Source organism: Scyliorhinus canicula, chromosome 20, assembly GCF_902713615.1.
Source record: "Scyliorhinus canicula chromosome 20, sScyCan1.1, whole genome shotgun sequence".
NCBI classification, from domain to species: domain Eukaryota; kingdom Metazoa; phylum Chordata; class Chondrichthyes; order Carcharhiniformes; family Scyliorhinidae; genus Scyliorhinus; species Scyliorhinus canicula.
The window spans coordinates 33763504-33790502 of record NC_052165.1 but is presented as its reverse complement, the minus strand read 5'-3'; the positions used below and the strand labels follow the sequence as shown (position 1 = coordinate 33790502).

The 26999-nt window shown below is 45.1% G+C and overlaps 1 protein-coding gene across 4 annotated transcripts in view; it reads right to left on the bottom strand.

The window, feature by feature from the left end:
- srgap1a (SLIT-ROBO Rho GTPase activating protein 1a) overlaps positions 1-25970 on the bottom strand; it is a 274720-nt gene extending 248750 nt beyond the window's left edge. For 3 of the 4 annotated variants that reach the window (XM_038781239.1, XM_038781244.1, XM_038781242.1), the window contains exon 1: positions 25229-25969. In XM_038781239.1, coding sequence (XP_038637167.1) covers positions 25229-25295 — 67 coding nt within the window. In that variant the 5' untranslated portion in view covers positions 25296-25969. Of the gene's footprint in view, positions 1-25228 lie in introns of all 4 variants that reach the window. The other variant, XM_038781245.1, reaches the window with a different exon arrangement.
- Positions 25971-26999: the final 1029 nt, after the last annotated feature.

Sequence of the window (26999 nt, the reverse complement as noted above, 5' to 3'; positions counted from 1 at the left end):
AGTGAGGTTCAGAGAGACCTTGGGCCAATGCAACATGTACCATCTACAAAGGTGGACTGCAGGAACTTAGACAGCACCTTCCAAACCCACGACCACTACCATCTAGCACAGGGGTGGGCAAACTACGGCCCGCGGGCCGCATGCGGCCCGCCAAAGGTATTTCTGCGGCCCACCAAGTCATTAAAAAAAAAAGAAAAATTTTTTAAAAAAATTTTTTTTTTTTTTTTTTTAATTTTTTTTTTAAAGGTTAATGGGTGGGGGGGCTGTTGGGTTACTTACTGGTATAGGGTGGATACGTTGACTTGAGTAGGGTGATCATTGCTTGGCACAACGTCGAGGGCCGAAGGGCCTGTTCTGTGCTGTACTGTTCTATGTTCTATATGAGGCGCCCACAATCATAACCGGGTGAAGTAATTATTTTACTTAATATACTATGCGGCCCTTTGTGAATTGTGAATTTCTGAATGCGGCCCTTGCACGGAAAAGTTTGCCCACCCCTGATCTAGCAGCAGCTACCCTGGGAACACCACTACCTGGAGGTTCCCCTCCAAGTCACTCATTCTGACTTGGAATAATATCATCGTTCCTTCACTGGAGCTGGGACAAAATCCAGGAGTTTCCTCTCTAACAGCCATTGTGGGCGTACTACATCTCGGGGACTAGTGTTCAAGGCTTCCCATCACCTTCTCACGGGTGACTAGCAATGGGCAATAAATATTGCTCTAGTCAGTGACATGCACATCAGATGAATAAAGTTTAAAAACTGAAGACACAGTATCTAATGGTGGAGCAATTATTTTTCTATTTTAATTTAAAGTACCCAATTCATTTTTTTTTCCAATGAGGGGGAAATTTAGCGAGTCCAATCCTCTTAGCCTGCACATCTTTGGGTTGCGGGAATGAGACCCACGCAGACAGAGGGAGAATGTGCAAACTCCACATGAACAGTGACCCAGGCCTGGGATCGAACCCGGGTCCTCGGCGCCTTGAGACAGCAGGGCTAACCCACTGCGCCACCGTGCCAACCTTCATGGAGCAATATCACAAAGCTCCAACCACCAATACTAGATCAAAATTGGTTTCATCTATCAAAAGTGTACAGCTCATGTACAACCTGCACAGCAAGCTCAAAATCTAAATTTGTCTCTTTGGACGCACTTTAGAAAGTAATAATTTACTGAGCGATGAGGAAACGTGTGGGTAGGGAGTGGGAGTAATTAGATTGCAATCATGTAGGGCTAGCACAGGCACATTGGGCAGAATGGCCTCCTTCTGTGCTGTATGGCTCTGAGAGAGAGCAATATGACACACTTGTAGAGCTCGGCAATTTTGCTTCCAATTGAAACTTTGCAGGTGACCACTACAGTTTAATAATTAACACCTTAACGATCAGTAATTTCAAAAAGCAGCAATAAATGCTAAAAAGATTTTGTTGTTGCATCATGAAAAGTACCAGATGCTTTCTTTGCACCCATCCAATTCCAAGGTGATGGTTTGGTTTCAATAACCCTCTTAGGGATGACAATTTAGAGATTGAGAACGCTTTATATCAAATTCATACTACATTTCAGGTGTCAAGACATAGCTTGTATGCATATGGTTCTGTATTAGGTTTCTCAAATGTGCTTCAAATACAGTGAGTTACTTTGGGATGGGAGTTCCTGCTGCTAAATGGGCAAAGGCGGCATCTATCTTGCACGGAGCAAGGTGCCCCCAATGGCAAGGATGTGAACTACCAGTTAACCTTTTTGGTAGTGCTGTTTGATGGAGGAATACTGGCCAAGGCAGATTGGACTCCTTCAGATAGCAACAATGATTTTTTAAATAGAAAAGAGAAAATGTTGGAAATACTCAGCAGGTCTGGCGCCATGTGTGGAGAGAGAAACAAGAGGTTTTTTTATTTTATAAATTTCGAATACCCAATTAAGGGACAATTTAGCATGGCCAACCCACCTACGTTGCACACCTTTGGGCTGTGGGGGTGAGACGCACGCAGACACAGGGAGAATGTGCAAACTTCACACAGACAGTGACCCGGAGCCAGGATCGAACACAGGTGTTCAGCGCCGTAGGCAGCAGTGCTAACCACTGTGCCACCGTTCCACCCAGAAACAAAAGCTAACGGTTCAGGTTAATGACCTTTCATCAGAGCTGGAAAAAGTAAGAGGTGCAATGGGTTATGCACAAATGAAAAGTGCAGGCTGGGAAAATAAACAAAAGGAAAGGTCTGTGATCGGGTGGAGAGCAGGAAAGATTAAATGACAAAAAGGTTGAGGACTTTTCTCTCAACGGGTCATGGGTCTTTGGGATCCTTCCTCAAAAGGCGATAAAAGCAGAGTCTTTGAATGTTTTTAAGACAAAGCTGGATAGATTCTTGGTACACAAGGCAGTAAAGAGTAATAGGGGGTTTGTGGGATTGTGGGGCTTAGGTTACAATCAGATCAAGCATGAAGGACGATGCAACCCCAAAAGGGCTGAATGGCCTATGCCTACTCCTAACCCAGATGTCGGTACAGTGGTGCAAGACAAAAAGGAAAGGCAAAGAGACCAATAAAGACACAAAAGGTGTGTGTAGAGAAGGGGCGGCATTCTCCCCTACCCGGCGTGATGGAGGATGCCGGCGTAGGGGAGTAGCGCCAACCACTCAGGGGTCGGGCCTCCCCAAAGGTGGGGAATTCTCCCCACCTTTGGGGGCCAGCCCCGCGCCGGAGCGGTTTGCACCAGAAGACTGGCGCAAAAAGCCGGTGCCCCCGGCAGTGGGGCTGGCCGAAAAGCTTTCGCCGGTCCGCGCATGCACCGGCAGTGATGTCAGCGGCAGCTGGCCACTGACGTCACTGCCGGCGCATGCGCGATGTGGGGTTCTCTTCCGCTTCCGCCATGGCGGAGGCCGTGGTGGACGCGGAGGAAAATAGTGCACCCAGGGCACTGGCCCGGAGTCTGAGCGGGGGGCCCCGATCGCGGGCCAAGCCACCGTGGGGGCACCCCCCGGGGTTCGATCGCCCCCCGCCCCCCCAGGACCCAGGGGCCCACTCGCGCCGCTGATCCCACCGTTCCAGAGGTGGTTTAAACCTCGGCGGCGGGAGGGGCCTCCCAGCGGCGGGACTTCGGCCCATCCGGGCCAGAGAATCACCGCAGGGGCCTCTCCAATGGGAGTGGCGAGATTCCTGCCGCCGCCACTTCCCGGGTGGCGGAGAATCTCTGCCACGGCGGGGGCGGGATTTTCATCGGCCCCAGGCGATTCAGGGTCGGAGAATTTCGCCCAAGGTGTGAAGGGCAGAATGATGAGCAGAAAAAACGAGAAATCAAAATCAGAATGAGTAAACAAAATAGGGCAGAGGCTATGGTCCAGAATTGTGGAGTCTGAGGCCTGCACAGTGGTCAGTGGTTAGCACGGCTGCCTATGGCACTGAGGATCCTGGTTCAATCCCAGCCCGGGTCACTGTCAGTGTGGAGTTTGTACATTCTCCCAGTGTCTGAGTGGGTTTCACACAACCCAAAGATGTATAGGTTAGGTGGATTGGACACCTTAAATTGCCCCTTAATTGAGGAAAAAAAATAATTGGGTACTCTAAATTGATATTAAAACAAATTGTTGAGTCCGGAAGGCTGTAAAGTGACGAAGCAAAATATGACAGGCTGCTCCTTGAGCTTCACATTGCAGCAGGCAGAGGACAGTCAGGCCTAGGTTTAACTCCCAACATTGTTATACATTGAAAGTGGTGCAATTAAATCACTTTTTCACTTGGAAGCCCGTACCCATGGCCTTGGATGGTGAGAAGGGGCACGGTAAAGGGAGAAGGCGTTGCCTCTTCTGTGCTTGTATGGAAAGATGTCATAGGAAGGGGCGAAGATTATGGAAGACCACAGAATCCGAACTATGCACTTGAACTTGGCAATTAAGGCCTCGTTTGTGGCTGAAAGTACAATTCTATGATTCAAGCTCTCTCTAGATGCTTTCTTTCTCGCCCATGCCATAGTCAGCTGTTAGAGGCAAGCATCTTCTGCAGAAAATATGGGGGATTTGCAGTCCTCAGGCCAAGCAACGAACCATTTCACAGTCATGTGCCCAGTGGAATCTGCAGAGTTTATCCCCATAAAACCCATGAACTCTCAATGATTGAAGGACAATAACCTACCTCCAGACTGTATGATTCAGGCTGAAAATGCAACCAATAGACGACACCAAAAATATTACATAGTATTTACAGCACTTAAACAGGCCATTCGGAAAGATTGATCTGTACCAGTGTTAATGCACCACCACATAAGCATCCCCAACCTTACTTTATGTTCCCGTAACAGCCTCCCCGAACAGGCGCCGGAATGTGGCGACTAGGGGCTTTTCACAGTAACTTCATTTGAAGCCTACTAGTGACAATAAGTGATTTTCATTTCATTTTCATTCATGTCACCTATTCAGCATAACCTCTATTCCATTCTCTCGACTGGGCTTATCTAGCATCCCCTTATAAGTATCCATGCCACGTCCCTTAACAATTCCCTGTGGTAACAAGTTCTACAGATGGATAATTTAGCAGAAGATGATGAAATGTGTGACATTTCACCAGAAGAAAAATCCCCAAAGACATAGTAATCTTGGACTGCACATCTGAAGAAAATCTCCTTGATGCAGGACAACTTCTGAAGTCTTCCTTTGTCTCCACCCCGTATAATTACTGTGAGGAGGGAGCGCTCCTAAATGCTTCTTCTCTTTTCATGTCGAGCCATCACAAAAGGCAGATGAGAGAAGGCATCTTCACCATTAAGCCAAAACAGTCAGTCAATCAAAAGTAGTTTTCAAAAGGCACCAGGTGGCCCTTCAGAATGCTGACAAGCAATCTGGAGATCTTGAGCACAAAATAAACTGTGAGCGTTTTGCTGACAATAATCACCTGATTGGACAATTGCCAAGAACATAGGCTGCAAGCATAGGCAGATGTCAGCCCCCTGATCCATATTACGTATTCCTAACATCTGGGTGCACACAACATCCACTGTCCTTCGTTAAGCAAAGTAACTAGTTCATTCCTAAATGGCAGGTGCGACAGGTCAGCTCAGCTGGGTGCACTGTCAATGGTGTCAGAAGGTCAGGGTTCAAGTTTCAGTACAGGCCCAAACGTGCAATCAAGACTGGAAGCTCTGACAGGCTCCACTCTGTTAGCGCCTCACTGATTACAACCTTCACCTGAGGTGTTCACTCGATGTCCTGTCTGCCAGCTCAGCCAGTCATCATAAAGTCCCGCCGCATTTGTCAAAGAAGCCCGAAACTCTAGCAGGTATGTCCATAACCAATTGAGCCAGCTTCAACATAATTCATAATGGAATGCGAGGAGCAATGTGGAGAATATCATAGAACCTTTACAGAGCAGGAGGAGGCCATTTGGCCCATCGAGTCTACACCCACCCTCTGAAAGAGCACCCTACCTAAGCCCATTCCCCTCCACTATCCCCATAACCCCACTTGACATGCACACTCAATTTTATCATGGCAAATAAAATTTGAAAACCTTTGGACGCAGGACAACTTCTGGAGTCTTTCCTTCTCTCCAGCTTGTGTAATTCCCTGTGAGAAGGGAGCAGCCAGGCAGCGCAGTGGTTGGCACTGCTGCCTCACGGCACAAAGGACCGGGTTCGATCCTGGCCCCAGGTCACTGTCCGTGTGGAGTTTGCATATTCTCCCCAGTGTCTGCGTGGGTCTCACCCCCTCAACCCAAAAGATGTGCAGGGTAGGTGGATTGGCCACGCTAAACTGCCCCTTAATTGGAATTTTTTTATTTTTTTTTATTTTTTTTAAATAGAACAAGCGGCCAGTTTCTTTAGTCTGCACAGGCATGATGGGCTGAATGGCCTCTTTCTGTGCTGTAACCGTTCTATGGTTCAAAATTCCTCGTCTCTTTTATGAATCTGCTTCACCGACTCAACTATTTGGTGCTGACGAGGTCTGTTTATAGGAAACGCAGAAGAGTTAAAACAAACTCCTTTTGGGAGCCGTGGTTCACCGTGTATTGCACGCGTTCCCTTGTCTAGAGGAACCCAACCAACTCTGCCTGAAACAAGGTCGCTTAAAAAAAAAATTGGCAAGTCATAAATTGCCGTATGATATTTATAATATTCGTAGGCCGGATAGTGCAACACCCCCTCAGTCCTACTCTGGATTGGCAGTCGATGCGACGTGCTGAGATTGTGGAGTGGGGACTCGAACCTACAACCTTGCGATTCAGGGACAGGAGTGCTACTTCTGGATGGGAGCCATTGTACAGTACAGTATTGTGAGTTACTGGATGCATGCCATCAACAAAATCATAGAGTATTTCAGCCATTACCACTGAACAGGCACCAACAGTAGTATCTATAAATGTTTACCCAACATTCCACAGTTTTTAAGTTCTTTCCTCAAGAGCAACGTGGCAATTGTTTCTCTCGATTTCAAAAATATGCATAATTATAGATGACAGCACAATTTCAAAATAGCCCTTCAAGGTGTTGCCTTCCATGAAACCAACTTCAACAAACGTTATATTTGACAAGACCGCCTGGATGAGATATTTTGTTGGCGTATCCAAAGATATGGCAAATTATAGTCAAATTGTGATAAATTCATAACCCTAGCTTGCCAACAAACTCTTAATTTTGGTGCGGGATTCCTATATGTACGAGGCAGGGAGCCAATGTCTGCGCCTCACCCTAATGCAAGCAAATTTAATTTTGAAAATGATATACACAAAGGCATTATCTTTCAAAGGAACGCATTTAAGTGGAAGCTAGTTAAGCTCATGCAGAATTATCTGTCAAGGAGATAGAGAACAGTCGCATTTAATGGAAGTACGATAAGTGGATGGGGGGGGGTAAGGAATAAGTCAGGAATGATGAGATGATGGGAGATGGGAGGGGGTTTGGGTGGAGCAAAAGAACAGACAGACATCGCTCAGGCCAAATGGCCGGTGCTTTGCAATACTATGCAATAGTGGAAGAGAAACCCTGCCAAAATCAAACAGCTGGCAATGTTTTGTACTTGGTTAAGGAGGGCCCTGTGACAGAAATGCAAAGGAAGCAACAGAGTTATCTGACAATTCTGTACTTGTATCAGGAATACATTCAGCTGTGCACTCTGCAGCAGTTAAATGGAGGAGCCATTTCCAGCTTGGTGTAAGGTCTGCTTATGCATTTAATAAAGCAGGAAAATAATTCATACAATACACCTCACACACAAAAGCCGTGCAAAATTGAAAAGGCACACAGGCCCAGAAGGTCAGCGTTTAAAGTAATCATTCATTTACACGCTCATTAGGAGATGTGTTCAGGTTTGGTCATTATTTAATAAAAATGTCCAAGTGAACAAAATTCTTTTTTAATATATATTGAAAAAATGAATATATTTTAAAAATAAATCTAACTAATATATATTCAAATTATAATCAAAATATATTTTTAATTAATTTTGTTAAAAATAAATCCAAATGAAAATCAGAGCCTTAATATTTACGTCTTCATGCTACAAGAGAACTCCGTTTCTGGCTGGCTTTAGGCATGGCAAGTTACAACCACGGTGCACAACACCAATTCTTCTTTTTTTTTATAAATTTAGATTACCCAATTATTTTTTCCAATTAAGGGGCAATTTAGCGTGGCCAATCCACCTACTCTGCACATTTTTGGGTTGTGGGGGCGAAACCCACGCAGACACAGGGAGAATATGCAAACTCCACACGGACAGTGACCCAGAGCCGGGATCGAACCTGGGACCTCAGCGCCGTGAGGCGGTTGTGCTAACCACTAGGCCACTGTGCTGCCCACAACACCAATTCTAAAGAAACAGTACCATCTACAATATGCCAACATCAATCAGGGAAGTTTAAGCAATAGATGACACTTAGGTGAATTACACCTTCAGAGGGCCAGCACAGGCAGAAAGGGCCAAGTGGCGTAATTATGCTCCTTTGTCTTTCGGTTTGAACGGTTTCCTTCTGTGCTGTAACCATTCTATGATTCACCCATGAAATCAATATTCTCTCATCGCCACTCAGTTCCATCTGGTCAACGCATTGGAGTTAAAATGCAGACAGGCAAACAAAGCAGGTACAAGTGCGTCTTTATTGTGGAAGCACAAAGAGACAGAGGGATTATTACAGCAGGTGGGCACCTTCACCTCAACCGTGGGATGTGCTACATTAAAGAGATGTGTGCATGTTATCCAATTTCCTTTGCTGCTCCGCCTTTGGACATACCACTGAAGGAATGCTCATTAGGCAGGGGTGGCGCCGTGGTGCAGTGGTTAGCACTGCTGTCTATGGCGCTGAGGCACGGGTTTAATCCCATCCCCAGGTCACTGTCCGTGTGGAGTTTGCACATTCTCCCTGTGTCTGCATGGGTCTCACCCCCACAGCCCAAAGATGTGCAGAGGAAGGCGATTGGCCGGCCACACTAAATTGCCCCTTAATTGGAAAAAAACGAATTGGGCACTTTAATTTTAAAAAAGGAATGCTCTTTGTAAGGAACTGGATATATAACTGAAAAGGAAAATAAATTGCAGGAGTATGGGGCGAGAGCACGGAATGCAACTAATGAGATCACTCTTTCAAGTAATTGCAGGCACAAATGGTCTTCTTTCGTCCTGTGCAATTCTAAATGAGCTGTATAAGCTGACAGTAGTCAGTGATTCTTTATGAGGAAGAATGAAGGGAAGAAAGAAAGACGGATTGATATCACACCTCTCATGAGCCACAGATGGTCCAACAGCCAACTAGGTACATGTTTTTTTTTTATAAATTTAGATTAGCCAATTATTTTTTCCAATTAAGGGGCAATTTAGCGTGGCCAATCCACCTACTCTGCACATTTTTGGGTTGTGGGGGCGAAACCCACGCAGACACGGGGAGAACGTGCAAACTCCACACGGACAGTGACCCAGAGCCGGGATCGAACCTGGGACCTCAGCGCCGTGAGGCGGTTGTGCTAACCACTAGGCCACCATGCTGCCCTCCAACTAGGTACATGTTAAGTGCAATCATTATTGTAATGTAGAGAACACAGAAGCAGCTAACTTGCACACAGCAAAGTCTCACAGCCACGTGAAGAAGACCGGTAATGTTGATTTGAGGGATAAACATCAATCCAGACACATGGGATAACTCTCCTGCTCTTCTTTGAAGTAATGGCCATAGGATCTTTTACATCCACACGACAGCGGAGACCTTTGGGTCTTAACAGCTCATCCAAAAAACACCCACTGAGAATGCAGCAGTTGCCCAATTCTGCCTGGATTATGTGCTCAAGCCTCCGGAATGAGACTTAAACCCACAACTTTCAGACTCGGGGAAGAGTGTCACCCACTGAGCTACTGTTGAAACGACTGAAATAATAATTTTAGATACACTTTCAGAGACACTGCACTGTTACAATCCTGTGTGAATGACTTCCTTAATCCATCTCCACTTTAGTCACATGCAATGAACCTGAGCACATCCTACAACGTTGTCTTCTCAAACACACTACCATGAAAACGCGATAAAGCCAAATTTGTCAAAAAACACAATGGGACATCTCTGTTGCTCACTGAGCAGTGTTAGTCAAAATAATATCACAAACAATGAACTAATCAGTAAATCCAGAGCAGTGTGACCTTGACAACAGTGTGACCTTGACAACAGGCAATGTAAGGAAGTAAACACTTACGAGAATAGAATCACAGAATGAGGCCATTCAGCCCTCTGTCTCTGTGCCAGTTCTCTTGAAGAACTGATCAGTTAGTACCACTCCCCCAGCCCTGCTTCTGCCCTCCGATTGTTTCCCTTTTCAACTACATTGAAAGAATATCTAATTCTCTTTTGAAGATTCAACTGAATGCTAAAATTCAAACAACAGCCAGCACCGGGCTGTTATTTAATGTGAATGTTTATGATAATAGGGCTCTAGTTATAACTATTCAAGGTTTATGCATGGTTTCTGAAGGAATATTTGTAATGTTGAAGCAGAGACCCACAGTTTCCAGGCACAGCTTTCAACAATGCCGAATTTAAAAACTCAAAATTGGCAGTTAAATGTATTTGTGGGGCCATTGCAAATATCAAACATATAACACAAATGACATGGGCCACGTTATACTTGATAATGGGCGACACAGTACGACAATGACTTGGATGAAGGGTGGGTCAGTAAATTTGCAGATGATACGAAGATTGGTGGAGTTGTGGGTAGTGAGGAGGGCTGTTGTCGGCTGCAAAGAGACATAGATAGGATGCAGAGCTGGGCTGAGAAGTGGCAGATGGAGTTTAACCCTGACAAGTGTGAGGTTGTCCATTTTGGAAGTACAAATATGAATGCGGAATATAGAGTTAACGGTAGGGTTCTTGGCAATGTGGAGGAGCAGAGAGATTTTGGGGTCTATGTTCATAGATCTTTGAAAGTCGCCACTCAAGTGGATAGAGCTGTGAAGAAGGCCTATGGTGTGCTAGCGTTCATTAGCAGAGGGATTGAATTTAAGAGCCGTGAGGTGATGGTGCAGCTGTAAGGCCACATTTGGAGTACTGTGTGCAGTTCTGGTCAACTCATTTTAAGAAGGATGTGGAAGCTTTGGAAAAGGTGCAAGGGAGATTTACCAGGATGTTGCCTGGAATGGAGAGTAGGTCTTATGAGGAAAGGTTGAGGGTGCTGGGCCTTTTCTCGTTAGAACGGAGAAGGATGAGGGGCGACTCGATAGAGATTTATAAGATGATCAGTGGAATAGATAGAGTAGACAGTCAGATACTTTTTCCCTGGGTGGAACAAACCATTACAAGGGGACATAAATTTAAGGTGAATGGTGGAAGATATAGGGGGGATGTCAGAGGTAGGTTCTTTACCCAGAGAGTAGTGGGGGCATGGAATGCACTGCCTGTGGAAGTAGTTGAGTTGGAAACATTAGGGACCTTCAAGTGGCTATTGGATATGTACATGGATTATGGTAGAATAATGGAGTGTAGATTAATTTGTTCTTAAGGGCAGCACGGTAGCGTTGTGGATAGCATAATTGCTTCACAGCTCCAGGGTCCCAGGTTCGATTCCCGGCTTGGGTCACTGTCTGTGTAGAGTCTGCACATTCTCCCCGTGTGTGCGTGGGTTTCCTCCGGGTGCTCCGGTTTCCTCCCACAGTCCAAAGATGTGCAGGTTAGGTGGATTGGCCTTGATAAATTGCCCTTAGTGTCCAAAATTGTCCTTAGTATTGTAGCCACCTGGTGTGGCCACGTCCCGATTCCAAAATGGACATTCGCAAAAAGAGTACAGGGAAAAATGGACAGTACTAGGAAAACAAGCAGGTACAAGGTTTGCCTGTGGATTGGAACTTGCAGGTCCCAGACAGACCGATACTACAAGCCATTAGCATAGTAATGAGCTATCTCTGGGGACAAAAGAGAAACAGTTAAGCAATCGGTACCAAGCCAGACTCCCCGGCGCCAGTGGAGACTAAAGCAAAGGTAGGCCAACGGTTACCTAGAGCCCGCCCAGCGATTGAGAAACGACCCCTTTATTGGAGAGAATCGATAGAAATGATTCGGACATGGTCCTATTAATTGGGACCAGGGTCCGCCCAGAAGGGCGCGAAACCCTTTGGGGTATAAAACAGAGTCCCCAAGGTCAGTTTGCTCTCTTGAGCTCTTGAACTCTTCTTCCTCACCTTGGCCTTTGGCTCTCAGCAACGAGAGGCCGCCAAGCACCAGCCAAGTAAGTCTAAGATCAACGCACGCTACGAGATAGGCGCTCCTAGCTACTATTCTATACCAGTTCGAAGCCAGCAGTATCAGAACCGGGCAACGGCCATTGTTTCTCTGACTGAGTGGGCACCCGAAGCTAAGTATAGGCTTTTAGTAATAGTTGTAGTTTAGTGAGTAGAGTTTGTGCATGAGTAATAATTGACTGTGTGTGTAAAAAAATCTGCACTGATTTCACACTTACTAACTGGTGTATCAAGTCATTGATCAGTATTCGGTTTTGAACCTTGTGGTCGTATCAGAAAGATACCTGGCGACTCGAGCAAAGATAATTAAAACAGAGCAAATGAAGGAAAAGCATAACGAGCAACAGTGTTGGGTGGGGTTACTGGGTTATGGGGATAGGGTGGAAGTGTTGACCTCAGGTAGGGTGCTCTTTCCAAGAGCCGGTGCAGACTCAATGGGCCGAGTGGCCTCCTTCTGCACTGTAAATTCTATGATAATCTATGATTAATCTAGGACAAAGGTTCAGCACAACATCGTGGGCCGAAGGGCCTGTTCTGTGCTGTATTTTTCTATGTTTTATGTTCTAATGGTTAGCACTGTTGCTTTACAGCACCAGGATCCAGGTTTGATTCCCACTTAGGTGATTGTCTGTGCGGAGTCTGCACGTTCTTCCCGCATCTGCATGGATTTCCTCCGGGTGCTCCCATTTCCTCCCACAAGTCCTGAAAGACGTGCTCGTTAGGTGAATTGGACATTCTGAATTCTCCCTCAGTATACCTGAACAGGCGCCTAGCCGATTTTCACAGCAACTTCATTGCAGTGTTAATGTAAGCCTACTTGTGACAATAATAAAGATTATTATAATCACGCCACGCACAAACTGACTGCTGTGTTTCCTACATTGCAGCCGTGACTACACTTCAGAACTAACTAATTGGCTATAAAGCACTTTTCGAACGTACTGAGGTTGTGCAATGCTTTAAAGAATGCAAGTCCGCCTTTCTTTGAATGCAGATGAACATCGAAGTCGACAGATGAAGGGAGCAGGATGAATTTGGCCTTGATTGTTCCCACTTAAGTTCCACTTCAGATCCTCGCACTCTTACCAGGCAGTCACAGCACATTTAACACAGTAAAACATCCCAGAGTGCAGGGGGGCCACGTACATATTGCATGATGTACATGCCATCTTGTTCACAAACATGCCACCATCCAGAGGGATCATCGTGCGCACCCAGAAAGCCAATCATATTCACCGTCTGGACTCAGCCCACAGGTGACTAATATACAGATGTCAGAATGCTGCAGTAAACAGATGCATCATCAGAGGTAAAACTTGGCCTGTCATAATGAGCTGGTTCCCTATTGTAGTTCCGTAGCTCACCGTGAGTCAGTAGGAATCATAAATACCTCCGTGATTGGAGGAAGGCACTCTTGGAAGAATAATTCATTACGAAATTCCATAGAGATTTCCAAAATGATTGAATGACAGGGCTAATTAATATTTAATATCAGTTTCAGCCCTCAACAAGTTATGCCTGCTGAACACACTCCAGAACTTTGAACCTCTACGTTTGAGTTTGTATTCTAGTCAGTCAATTTTTATCCAGAAATGTCATCAATTTCTATCCTGCGCTCGCTGAGCTACGTTGGTACCTGGCCTGGCAACAGCTCAATTTTAAATTTATCACCATCAAATCCCTTCAGGCCTCGTCCCTCCCAACCACTGGATCTTCTTCCATGCCAACAACACTCCGAGATATCTGCACTCCTCCACTGTTGGCCTCTTCAACATCCCCAATTTTAATCACTCCACCATTGGTAGCATGTCGTCAGCTGCCTACCCTTGGCTCTAGAATTTCATCCCACGTCTCCCATTTCATTCTCCTCCTTTAAGAAATGTCGTAAAACCTACCTCTTCGACTGAAGATTTTGTTCCAGTATTTTCTTGTATGCATGGCGCAATGTCAAATCTTTCTCCTGTATTAAAGCTCCTGAAACACGTTGGGAAGCTTAGTTACATTAAAGTCACTTCTGAAATGCAAGTGGTCATTGTCGCCTCTGCCATGTTTCTCAAAACCCCTCAGTTTTCAACACTTTCAATCCAATCTCCCTTTAACCTTCTCTGCTCTAAAGGGAGGACAATTGGGCAGCATGGTGGGGCAGTTTTTAAGCACGGCTGTCTCACGGTGCTGAAGACCCAGGTTCAATACCGGCCCCGGGTCACTGTTGGCATGGAGTTGGCACAATCGCCCCATGTCTGCTTGGGTCTCACCCCCACAACACAAATGTTGGAAAAATTATAAATAAAAAGTAAAGGGAAACCAATCCCAGCTTCTGTAGTCTCGTCACATAACCAATTCTGAAGAATCTCCATCACGAGCTCCCCAAAGACTTGACATCCTGTCTGAAGTGCAGTGTCCAGAATTGGATACAATGGTGCAGCTGGGACCCGACCAGCAATCTGCAACTGGTTCAACACAACTTCCTTCCTTGTACATGAGCTTCATTGCGTCTCTTTTATTTTGTAATGTTTCTCCTTGCTCAAAGAAATATGGCTGAATTTTCACAGAGCTGGGCAGACTCCGGGGGGCTTTGAAAATGGCGGCAAGAAATTGTTACATGTCAGCAATGAGCTCTATTTGCACTGCATGACCATGTGCATGGTCCAGCAGAGGGTTTTCTAAAAGAAAACCCTCTGCTGGACCATGCACATGCAGTGCAAATAGAGCTCATTGCTGACATGTAACAATTGACTATTATGTCATTATGAATGGTGGTGAGTGGGGGGGGGGTATGAATGCCATGTGGAATGGGAGTCATGCATTTGCATTAAGGTGGCATGGGTGTATGAGCGAGCAGTTAGGTGGGAGGAAGAGAGAGATGAAGGCGAGACGATCTAACATCTTCTAAACTGAACCAGCCTGCCTCAACACTCTTCTCCCCCACCCCGTGCCCACCTATGCCATGCTCTGCTTCCAAGGTCTACAGGCCCGACTCAACCCCATAATCCCCACCCCAAGGATCAAAAATCGTGCAATTCGGAGTAATTATTACAAGGTGCGTCCAGCGAGTCAAATGGGGGCAGCACGGTAGCATAGTGGTTAGCATCAATGCTTCACAGCTCCAGGGTCCCAGGTTCGATTCCCGGCTGGGTCACTGTCTGTGTGGAGTCTGCACGTCCTCCCCGTGTGTGCGTGGGTTTCCTCCGGGTGCTCCGGTTTCCTCCCACAGTCCAAAGATGTGCGGGTTAGGTGGATTGGCCATGCTAAATTGCCCGTAGTGTCCTAAAAAGTAAGGTTAAGGGGGAGTTGTTGGGTTACGGGTATAGGGTGGATACGTGAGTTTGAGTAGGGTGATCATTGCTCGGCACAACATCGAGGGCCGAAGGGCCTGTTCTGTGCTGTACTGTTCTAAATCTAAATTCTAAAAATCATTTCCAGATTCAAGTTTGGAGGCCGCAACCTGGCCTCTGGCCTCCCTCCTCAATTATTATTTTTAATTGCATGAATATAGATTTAAAGGTTAATCAGACTTTTTTAAAAATGCAGAATTCCCTTATTTACAAGAATGCCACTGGTGAAAGCATGTGCTGTTATCTGCATTTCATTTTTTTTTTAATATAAATTTAGAATATCCAATTCATTTTTTCCAATTAAGGGCCAATTTAATGTGGCCAATCCTCCTAACCTGCACATCTTTGGGTTGTGGGGGTGAAACCCACGCAGACACGGGGAGAAGGTGCAAACTCCTCACAGACAGTGACCCAGGGCCGGGATTCGAACCCGGGTCCTCAGCGCCGTAGGCAGCAATGCTAACCACTGTGCCACCGTGCCGCCCGTTATCTGCATTTCAAAAGAAAAATCAAGAAATCAAATCCAACAGTCACATTGTCAGAGAAAAACTGGGTGGCTTCCACATGTGTTGTGCAGTGACAATGATTCTCGAGTTACAGTCTCATTGTTAGGCTACGAGGTCAAGCAAAACTGAGCCTTCAATAACCCTTTCTCCCTCCTGCCGCAGGAAGTGTCTGAATGCTGTGCATTAATCAAAGCACAGCAGGAAGCACGCAATACACAAATGCAGTTTAGTTTATTAAATGGTGCAACCACTGAATGAGCGAATGAGCACAGCTGGCCCCACTGACGTTCCCCACATCAGCAGGATGTGCCACCAAGGTCGTTCTACCAGGTGAGCAGAAAGAAAAACATTCCCTGTTCCAGCTTATTGACCCATCTCATCAAACCGGAGAAACATAATGTTATTTGAAGCTTTAACACTGGGTAACTGAAACAGGATTAACGAATATCCAAACCACCTTGGGATCCGCTAAATTAAGCTACAACCATAGATTTTTAGGTGTAACTCAGTTAGTAGAATTCTTGCTTCTGAGTCACAAAGTTCTGGGAACAATTCCAACCTCATGGATCAGAGCCCGTGAATCTAAAAAATCAGTGGCCACTCCAGTACAGTGCTGAGGGATGGCTGCACTGACAGAGGTGCTGCGTTTCGAATGAGGTATTAAACTGAGGCCCTCTATGGCGGACGTAAAAGATCCCGTGGCGTTACTAAGAAGAACAGAACAGTTAACACACCTTGGTGGTAATCATAGAACCACTACAGTGAGGAAAGAGGTCATTCAGCCCATCGGGTGTGCCCTCTGAAAGAGCACCCTACCTAGGCCCACTGTCCCACCCTATCCTCGTAACCCCACCTCACCTTTGGACACTGAGGAGCTATTTAGCATGGCCAGTCCACCTCACCTGCTTAGTGGGAGGAAACCGGAGCACCCGGAAGAAACCCACACAGACGTGGGGAGAGTGCGCAAACTTCACACAGACAGTCACCCACTGTGGAGTCAAACCCCACTCCCAGGTGCAGTAGAGCAGCAGTGCCACAGTTATTCTTGGTGTCCTGCCCAACATGTTTCCCTCAACCATCAATGGCAAATTATCTGGTCAACATCACATTGCTGTTTGTGGGATCTTGCTGTGCACAAACATTCTATGTCACAACAATGACAGTTCTTCAAAAGAACTTCATAGACCGTAAAGCACTTTGGGATGTCATGGGGTAAAAGTCCTTGGAGATGTCCGGTACTCGTGAAAAGCACAATATAAAATGCAAATCTTCCTTACAGCAGAGGGGCAAGTCCTTCACATACAGGCTCTTCAAATTTACTCCCCACTCCCTTGCTCAAAATTATATATTTTTTAACTTGTTCCAATCTATTTGTTGTCTAGCTCCAGTAAAAACAGAAAGTGCTGCAAATACACAACAGGTCAGTCAGTATCTATGATTGGTTATGATGGGTTCATCAGTACAGGTTTCCCTGAAGGACACAAACCTTGCTACAGATCTGAAACGCACTGCCTGGAAGGGCAGTGGAAGCAGGTTCAACAGTAAAGACAGTTAAATGTAAAGTTAAGATGGAAAATCTACAGGGCTCTGGGTCCACTTGTATAGTATTTTCAATGAGCCAGGACGTGAACAAAATGTGCCTTTACAACAATGATGTCAGTTATCTATAGATTTTTATCACGGCGCTGAGGACCCGGGTTCAATCCCAGAGCCAAGGTCACCATCCATGTGGTGTTTGCACATTCTCCCCATGTTCGCTGTGGGTCTCACCCCCACAACTTAAAGATGTGCGGGCTAGGTGGATTGGCCACACTAAATTGCCCCTTAATTGGGGAAAAAAACATTGTCATTCTAAATTTATAAAAACAAAAAAAAACATCTTCAGACTTTTAATTCCAGATTTTTATCTAACTCAAATCTCCCCATCTGCAATTTTTGAAAAATAACTTTAGAATACCCAATTCATTTTTTTTCCAATTAAGAGGCAATTTAGCGTGGCCAATCCACCTACCCTGCACATCTTTTGGATTGTGGGGACAAAACCCACGCAAATACGGGGAGAATGTGCAAACTCCACACAGACAGTGACCCAGAGTCAGGATCGAACCTGGGACCTTGGCGCCGTGAGGCCACAGTGCTAACCCACTGCGCCACCGTGCTGCCCTCCCCATCTGCCATGGTGGGATTCGAGCACCATTATCATAGTGCCGGTTTGGATCCATTGGCTGCACAGCTGATTTGTGATGCAGAGCAAGGCCGACAGCATGGGTTCAAATCCTGTACCGGCTGAGGTTATTCCTGAAGGCACCACCTTCTCAACCTTGTCCCTCGCCTGAGGTGTGAATCAGGTTAAATCACCACCAGTCAGCTCTCCCCTCTCAGCCTCATGCAGCTTTAATGAAGAAATATCAGTTAATATAAAACCGCATACAAAACCTGGCAGCCGTTCCTCTGCTGTAATGGAAGGTATGAGCCCCAACAGAAAAGCTCAGAGGAAAGTTCAAGGGGGAAAACATTATATGTTTTTTTAATACTGGAAGCCGATCCGATTCTGTAACACAACGAGAGCGCACAGAACAGGATCGACCTTGGGAGCAGGACTGGGGGATACATTAAGCTGCGATCCAGTGAGCAGCCTGTGGGTCGTGGGTTCATGTCCCAATCCAGAGACTGGAGCACAAAAATTTAGACTGGCACCTCAGTGCTTGAGGGTGTGCAGCACCAATGGAGGTGCCAGCTTTAGATGAAACATTGCAGTGAGGTTCCTTCAAGTGAATGTAAAAAATCCCATGCCGTTAATTTTCAGAGCAGGCAAATTCTCCCCAGTGGCTAATATTTACCCCTCAACCAAAACCACTATAAAAACCATCTGATCATTATCACATGATTGTGAGAGCTTACTGCACAAATTGATAGACATTTCCTACTTTGCAGCAGTGCCTACAATTTTACAAACACTTGATGGCTGTACAGCACTGAAGGATGCCCTGAAGCCATAAAAGGTGCTATATAAATGCAAGCATGTCTTTCTATCTCCAGGGACTGGGGGCTCAAATCCAATTACACTGATAGGATGGCAATGATAAAATCCCCACAGAGCAGAAGGAGGCCATTTGGCCCATCAAGCCTGCAACAACTCTCTGAAAGAGCACTCTACCCAGGTCCACTCCCCGCCCACCCCTTACTATCCTCCGGAAACCGGAGCACCCGGAAGAAACCCATGGAGAGAATATTCTAACTCCACACAGACAGTCACCCAAGGTCAGAATAACCACCGTGCTGCCCTATCTCTCACTGTTGGTCGCATACTTAGTTCCCGTTCTCTCGAGACACAGGCAAATGGTTGGGGCCGAATCCCATTTTTTTGCTCATGGAGACACATTTGAGTCACCAGATTCTTCCTCTCATGGAAGTAAGTACAAGGACAGAGGCTTTGTTTATCTTCCTGTTATTCTGCACTGTTGCCATCTTCCCCAAGTGAAACCAGTTTAAAAGGAGTTAAAAAGCCCGCAGCTGGCTATGGATGCGTCTGTCCTGGGAGTGCTCGACATTGAGGCCAGGTGATAAGATTGGAGGGGGATGAAATGTGGCTCGATTTACCAACATACTTCACCGATGAGCAGGGGAGCACCAAGGTTGAACTCTTCAGAAAAAAGCAAGTTGCATGTACAAGAAACTTGGATTACAACATTGGGAGAGTGCTGGAAAATTCCCTTGGAATATTGCCAGCCATCTGTTATTCACTTAACACCAGTCATAAGTACTGGCCACAAATAAAAGTTAAGTTCCAAATTGTAGCACCAATGTTCCCATAAGATGTCAATTTAGAAAGTTCAACTTAACCAAAGATTGTTCTGCGCTCGTGCCAATTAGGGACATAAAAATTTGATTTATTTCATTAAATATTACAGAGGTGAGTAGATTTATTTGAAAGCAGACACTGCAGGACAAAAAGATCATTAGAAAACCATCACCATGTATGGCAGTGGTGGGCAACTTGCAGGGGCAACATGTGGCACATCTGTGTTTTGAGTGTGGTCGAAGAGACATTTTGTTGACTGCTACCCACACGGAGGGTTGCCGCATTCGACTTGTTTCCATCCGCCAAGCTTTTTTCCTTTGGGTATGACTGAATTAGAAGTGAAGTGAGGTGTGTGCTGATTTCTCACAACATTGACTGTGAGCCGTGCGCTCCATCTAGGTCCAATCAAGTGTAAGTATTTATTTTGTTTTGCCACTTGAAGTTGATGACAGTTCTATTAAATAACTCAGCATTTTCTATAATGAGTGAAATATTCGGCGTGCATTAAACATATTGAATCTTATTCACGGATCAGTTAGTGAACAAGCCCAATTTCAATCTTGCTGCCCACTGCGATGAAGGAGGGCCACACATGAGGCCCACTCCCTGGACTAGGTTGCCCATCACAGAGGGCCAAGATAGGGTGCTCTTTCGGAGGGTCGGTGCAGACTCGATGGCCTCCTTCTGCACTGTTGGGGCTCTATGATATGCAGGATAGGCATCTTTTACTCATTTAGAGAAGTGCACATTATATATTTTTTCCCTGCCTCAAGCACTGGCTGCCGCCACATGTACAGAATTGTTGTAGAAATGTGGAGATAGTCATAAATCTGCTAACTTGTGACTCAAATCAGATTTTATCTAAAAACAAATTGCTGCAGATTCTGAAAATCTGAAATAAAATCAAAATGCTGGAAATGCTCAGCAGAGCTGCCGGCATCTGCGGAGAGAGAAACAGTTAACCAGCCTAACAGTCAATCACATTGCTGCCCTCTTTCAGTTCTGAAGTAGAATCATATCCAACGCAAAATGTTAACTCTTGTTTCTCTCTCCATAGATGCTGCCAGACCTGCTGAGTCTTTCAGCAGTTTAAGTTTGCTGAAATATTATATTGTTAGTTGTGAATCAATGCAACATTCTCATGTTTTATTAGGAACAGTCATTCCCCCACAACCAGTTTCTGGGCAGGTGGCAATTTGTGATTAGAATTTCTGTTAGGCGCAATGACTACTGTACACCAATGTAACCAGCAAGTGTCATTATATGGTTTTATAAAAAATCATTTTCAGTTACTAAACATCGAGTTATTCACAGGTGTTGGGCTAAACACTGATAAAAATTTAATAAATACAGGTCAATATCCTTGGGTCCCAATCCCTTGGGATCCCCTAATGATCCAGGAACCCTGGTTTGAAAATCTGTGTCTTATAAATAACATAAAACACAAATTTACTGGGAACAATAGTATTGTTGTAATGTCACTGGATTAATGTGTCGGACATACCACGGTAGCCGGCCGAGTTTAAAATTTAACTGACAAATGATTCTGGAATAAAAGAGAAAAGTTAACCATGAAACTGCCAGAGAAATAAATGTACCGTCCTTACCCGATCTGATCTACATGCAACTCCAGGCTGACAGCAATGTGATTGACTGCAAACCACCCTCTTCAAGGGCCTAGCATTCAGTTATCTCAAAAGCTCTGACATTGACCTACGCCAGGTGGACTGCAGCGGTTCAAGGTGGAGCTTATTGCTACCTTTTCAGGGGCAATTAGGGATGGGCAACAAATGCTCGCCAGCGACACTCATATACCCAAGAAAGAAGCCTTATAAAATAAATGTCACAATAATTACACTGACATTGCAACCTAGTTATCTTTACTTGATATGTAATTCCATCAGTTGCTAGTACTTATAATTGTATATCATTTCAATAAATAATGCCATTGTGAATAAACAAGACATTAGTACTAATGAGTTTCACAGCACATTAGCATTCTACATTGCCTAACTATATGTTCTAAATTTGCCATTAGAATTATTATTTGGAGGTCGAAATATGAAGATTGAGAAATTACTGTCATTTCCCCACAATCGGTTTCTGGGCTGGTGGCTCTTTGTGATTAGAATTTCTGTTTGGTGCAATGGATGAAGTGTGAACAGGATTGGTGCGAGTTAAAGCAGCAGGGTTTTTGGCACCAACGTGGGGCTTAAGCAGGAGTGGACACAGATTGTAAACCACCCTTCCTGGAATATGAACGGGGCAAATCCAAAAGTACCGCTTCACTTATTGAAACATGTCTGCATTAAAAATGCTGCGTGAGTGAGCATAATGATCTGGTGATGGAAGAACCAGGCTGACTAAAATTTCTGTCTCCAGAATCGATTCCATTACCACACTTGTATTAAAATACTGGGCTTTCAGCAAGTGCTATTACACTGCAGCAGGCGATAAAGTACCAGGTAAAAGATTGGCCATTTTGTTAATGGGAGTGTTTGTGTTTGCTATTCATTTTTTAAAAGCTTCTGAGGTCAAAGAATATTGGCAGATAGGACTCCCGGTGCTACAGGACTGACACTTAATTTAGAGTAGCAATTTCTGCAAAAAGAAATGCCTCCAAATCAATTTCTTGATCGTGCCTTCCTAAATACTGAGTAACTGGGCATGGGTGTACAGCAGTGCAAGGGCATTGTTGAGCTACTTTGAAAAACGGGCTTTTCAGCTGAACAAAACAATCATTGTCTAATTGTGATCAATGCCACAGCACAGTGAAAAATAAAGCACTACAGTGAAAGCTTTGATGGTAATTCAGGGCAGAATGGAGGCACCGGCATGGTATTTATGAATAACGCATTGCAATTTGCTGCTTACGGTGAAAATCTATTCACCAAATGCAGTTCAATATTCATGAGCACAGACTGCCGCCATCGCCATGGCCTTAATAATATACCAGAACTCTGGACTTTACAGCTAAACAAAATTACGAAGTGCTTTGAAATGCAGTGAGGCTGTTTCCTCTTGTGGAGGAGAGCAAATCTAATGATCGCCAACATAATAGAGCCACAAATAGGGAATCCAGGAGAAACCTTTACCCAGAGAACACTCTATGTGAAACTCATTGAGGCAAACAGCATAGATACGTTGAAGAGGAAGGTGGTGGGGGGTGTGTGTGTGCAGGTGGATAATAAAGACTAGAAGACAGGAGGTTTCTGATGCACCTCAACACTGGCATTGATGGGAGGGCTTGAAGAGCCTATTTGCATCTGATACGTAATACAACCAAAGTTACACCCTTGTATCATTGCATAAAGGAATCAGTTCCTTTGTTACCAGTGAACACTGTGCAAAGTTGAAATAACGTTGTATTTTTAATTACTTTTTAAAACAGAAGTTTCTATTTTTCAGTTGTATTTTTAATTACTTTTTAAAAAACAGAAGTTTCTATTTATCAGTTGCTCCCCTCTTATGTAAAATTCGCTGCTCCACGCTCCTTACATGCCAGAGGATTTGATAAGAAACTAATTCCTGCCAGCACTGCTCTATTAGGAGCTGACAAAGATGTTGAACAGCGACGCTTCTTCACAGCCTCTGGTACATCCCACAGAGGAAAGATTAAACCTCCAGACAGCTCCAGATGATTTGGGGAGCTTTAACATATGCAGAATCTGTAACAATTGCACCTTGTTCAACCCAGCTTCTGATGCAACATGACAGTGTTGGACTGTTATTCTTATCAGCTGACCCGGCTCTGTCTCGACTCTTTTGTTTTTAAACTTGAGTTAATCACAAGTGCTAAGGCATCATTAATTACAAAATTGGTTAACCAGGAACTCAATTACCAATGACCTGGCTATTTTGAAAGCGTTAGTCAAACATAAATAGCCGACATTGGCTGATGCCTGATGACTGACTAAAACTTTAATTACAGACAGACTTTGTTCAAAGATATTCTATATTTTGCGCCATAGAGTGTCTGGGTGACTTCAGCAGCAGGATCCACAATGTAAGGGTTAATAGTTGTGCCAGTAAACTGACGTTTCTCGGTGCTAATGCATCTTACAAATGGTTCAAGCATCTTACAAATGGAAATGCACGCAAAGTCCTCCTTACTCACAAATACATTTCCCAGGATGTGAATCACAATTGTAATGGTTTTTTTAAAAACGTCTCCCATCCCACATCCCTGCTTTATCCCGCTTGTCCCAGTGTCTAATTTCACAATGTGATTTCATCATCACTTCCTGGAAGTTTACACCCTGGAACCAGTTAATCATGTTTATGCTGGCTCCTCAGCTGAGAGTTTCGCTCTGCACTAGCACACGGTACAAATACACAGACATCTGCATTATTGCAGACCCCCATTTAAATGATTTACGGTTCCTTTTACAAAATGATGGGAATCCAGCGGTTCAAGAAGTTTTTGCATTTTCGGATCAACAAAAGTTCGGACACAATCATGAGAACAATCCTTACAGAGCCGGGTTTTTGTTTGTGGGGGGTGGGCAGTCCCAGCTCCCCTCCCCCCCCCCCCCCCCCCCTTCAAACAGAATACATTGACTCCATTACTATAGGCCTGTAGGGAACACACCATCAGATACATTGATACAATGCTCCAATTTCAGCAGCAGAGAGGGCACTTCCCCGCTGGTTTTAACCTGTTTGCAGCACCGCAAAACACTGAGTAACACTACACAATGTGATAGACCACAGGAATCTCTCACAAAATCAGGTCACGCTTTTATCAAAGACGTGATCCTCTGTATAGAAATTCCTCGGTATAGAAAAAGGGGCTATAAAACATTTGCCATGCTGTTCCTAATGCAATCTTGCATCAGATACTGAGTTAGTGAAGGGGGAAAAGGTCTGATAACCTCAGTTTACCTCCTCCCTCTGATCGGAAAATAATTTAGAACGGAAGGTTGTTCGCTGGAATTTAAGGCTGTGCGTGTGTGAGAAAGACTGGCAACTATCGCAAGTCACTGCAACATGCCTCGATTTCCCAAAAAGTTAGCTTTCCTAATGTTAGACGAATGCGTTAACCGCCTGCTGTGACTATTTTGGTCTGGACGCGGGTACATGTAAGGGGTTTGCTGCAGCATATGTGATCTAAGGAGGAAGCCTTTTGGTGAAGACTTCATTGTGCTGAACATGATGATTTAGAAAGTTCCATTCGCCCCTGTGTCATTCCCCCCACGCTTGGCCCTGGGTGGGTCCCACGCATGGCCCTGGGTGCAGAGAGAGCAAGTCTGGCACAGAATGACTGGAAGCAGAGTTTGTAGTCTGGACCCTGCTTGAAAGGCGAACTTTGCTGGAAGTCTGCCAAACTGCGGGATCTGCTGGCTGCTTTGAGCCATCTCCACGGCTGCCTTTGGGAATCACTCGCCAACATGCAAACAGCAAAGTAACCCGCGCCTGTGCGAAAGGAGAGGGGAGCAAATCAAAGCATTCTCCTCCTTGTTTTACAGCGATTTCTTTCCAGAAGGGTTTGAATTTGGTGTTTTCACTTTGAAAGGAAACTCTTGCTTTACAGAACCTGACTCTTTTGTGCTTGGCAAGGGGATGGGGAGAATTAAAAAAAAGTTATCTTATTAAATATTCTTAAATAAATTGGAGTGGGGAAAAGGGGGAGGGGGTTGTGATTTGATCCGATTCCAGGAGAACTGATCCTTATGCACCATCACGTCATGTCACACATGAAATCGACTCCCTCGTACAAATTGCAAATCCCTATTTACACAAACCTCTCATTTAAAAATAAATTAATCACATGCTTACACAATTATTTGTTCAAAATTTGCAACATAGTCAGTGAAACGGCCACACCACCCCGGCGCTCACACAATAGGGAAATAGTAAATGTTAACAATCTCACCTTTGACTTGTGTTTCATACTCGGTTATGATCTCTTTATCTTTTTTATACCTAGCAGAGGTTGACATCTTTTTTTTTGCTTTCCCCTCCAAGTTTTTCTTTTTTTCCCCCCCGTTTAAATGCCTGCTCACGCCGTCTTTACAATAATGTCCAAAGAATACGTGCCCAGGAGTTGCCCGAGTGTCGCTGGCATCCACTTGGATGGTGTGGGACGAGTGAGTGCTGAATATAATCGGAATCTGAGCCGTCACCCGGTCCCGGCTGACCCCAGGGGTGGTGGTGGGTTGGAGAGAGAGGAAGGGATGTGTACAGGGATCGGCACCATTCGCTATTCAGCCTCGATACACTGACGTGCAAGTTGGCAAAGCATTTTCCATTTGGTGGAAGCGGAGGCGAGACTTGTTCAGTGAAGGGTGGAAACTGCAATTTCAGAGCTGGTAACAAATTTATCAGCTCAGGCAGCACTGGAGCAGGGATTCTCCCACTCTGCAGATCTGACACTCTTCAACCTCAGCAACCAGAGTTCATCTCACATGATCTACAACTTCTCTGCCTTTCACTGTTTCATTGGTGGGAGGAAGAATGGGAATCTGCAATGGGAAAACAAAAACAGCCTGAATGCACTTCTCAAATGGTCTGCACCACCTTGTACTGAGCACACCAAAAGTTTGCCTCTTGCAGCACTCTGCTCCCGCTCCACACTTCAGGAGACTGACTCAGCTCTAACATGATAGCGGAAGTCGGCGGCGTCTCTCTCCCCCCACCACCCCGAGTCCGTGATTGACGTCTGGGCCGACCAATCCCCGTGGTCCCCCGCCCGGGCAACGTTCCAAATGGAACGCCTGCCACCCATGGCAGCTCGGAGAGGGCGGGGCTTGCGCCCCTCTCCAAGTTTCAGGCGATATGAGGACGGGAGAAATGGAACAAAAGGATTTACCCCCCCCCCATTCCTGCTTTTTACAGGCGGAAAATGCAACAGGGTGAATGTGAATTTGTTAACTTCTTTGTTGGGGCCGTTTTTGCAGTTTGTGTATATTCAGCCAATGACTTTCAATGCAAGTTTAATATATATATACATACATATACAGAGAGAGAGAAAAACTGTCAAATTATAAAAAACACGTTAGACAACTTAACTCTCCTGTACAAAGCTATCTTCTTGAACCGTATTTCAAACAGTGAATTATTCTCATCCAGAGATGTCTCTTCATTTACTGCATGGTATCCTTTTTCCTTTATTCTCTAATGTCCTTGCCTGTCCAGACAATAGGTTAAAGGCACCTATTTTTTTTCGGGGACGGGGGGGGGGGGGGGGGCAGAGGGCAAAACACATTGAAATGTTCTCATTTCTGACTGCTCGTGTTTACCAATTCTGTGGTTATTAAGCATTTGGCCTTCAGTTGAGTTCTGTGTTGCTGCGCCCTGTCACTGTTTTGTTTTCCTCGGTCCCAAATGAATTGAATTGTTTCCAAGGGTTGTTGTAGTAGGCGTTGGGAACATTGCCCCGTCCAAGAGGCGCTTTGTTTGCGGAAATGCCATAGAAACAAGCCTGCCTCTTATGTAATCCGTTCCGAGAAAATAAAAGCCACGTTATTGCAAAAAAAAACACTTGCAGCTGTTAAAAAGGGGTGAATGTTTTCACTGACCAAGGCGGCCGATTTTAACCCCTCATTATTTTTTTGCTCAGGGATTAAAGGCGCCTTTCTCTCCCCGTTTTGTTGCAATGGTGACATTTTGCAAAGCCTTTTTTTTCAGTTGCCAGCAAGTGTTGC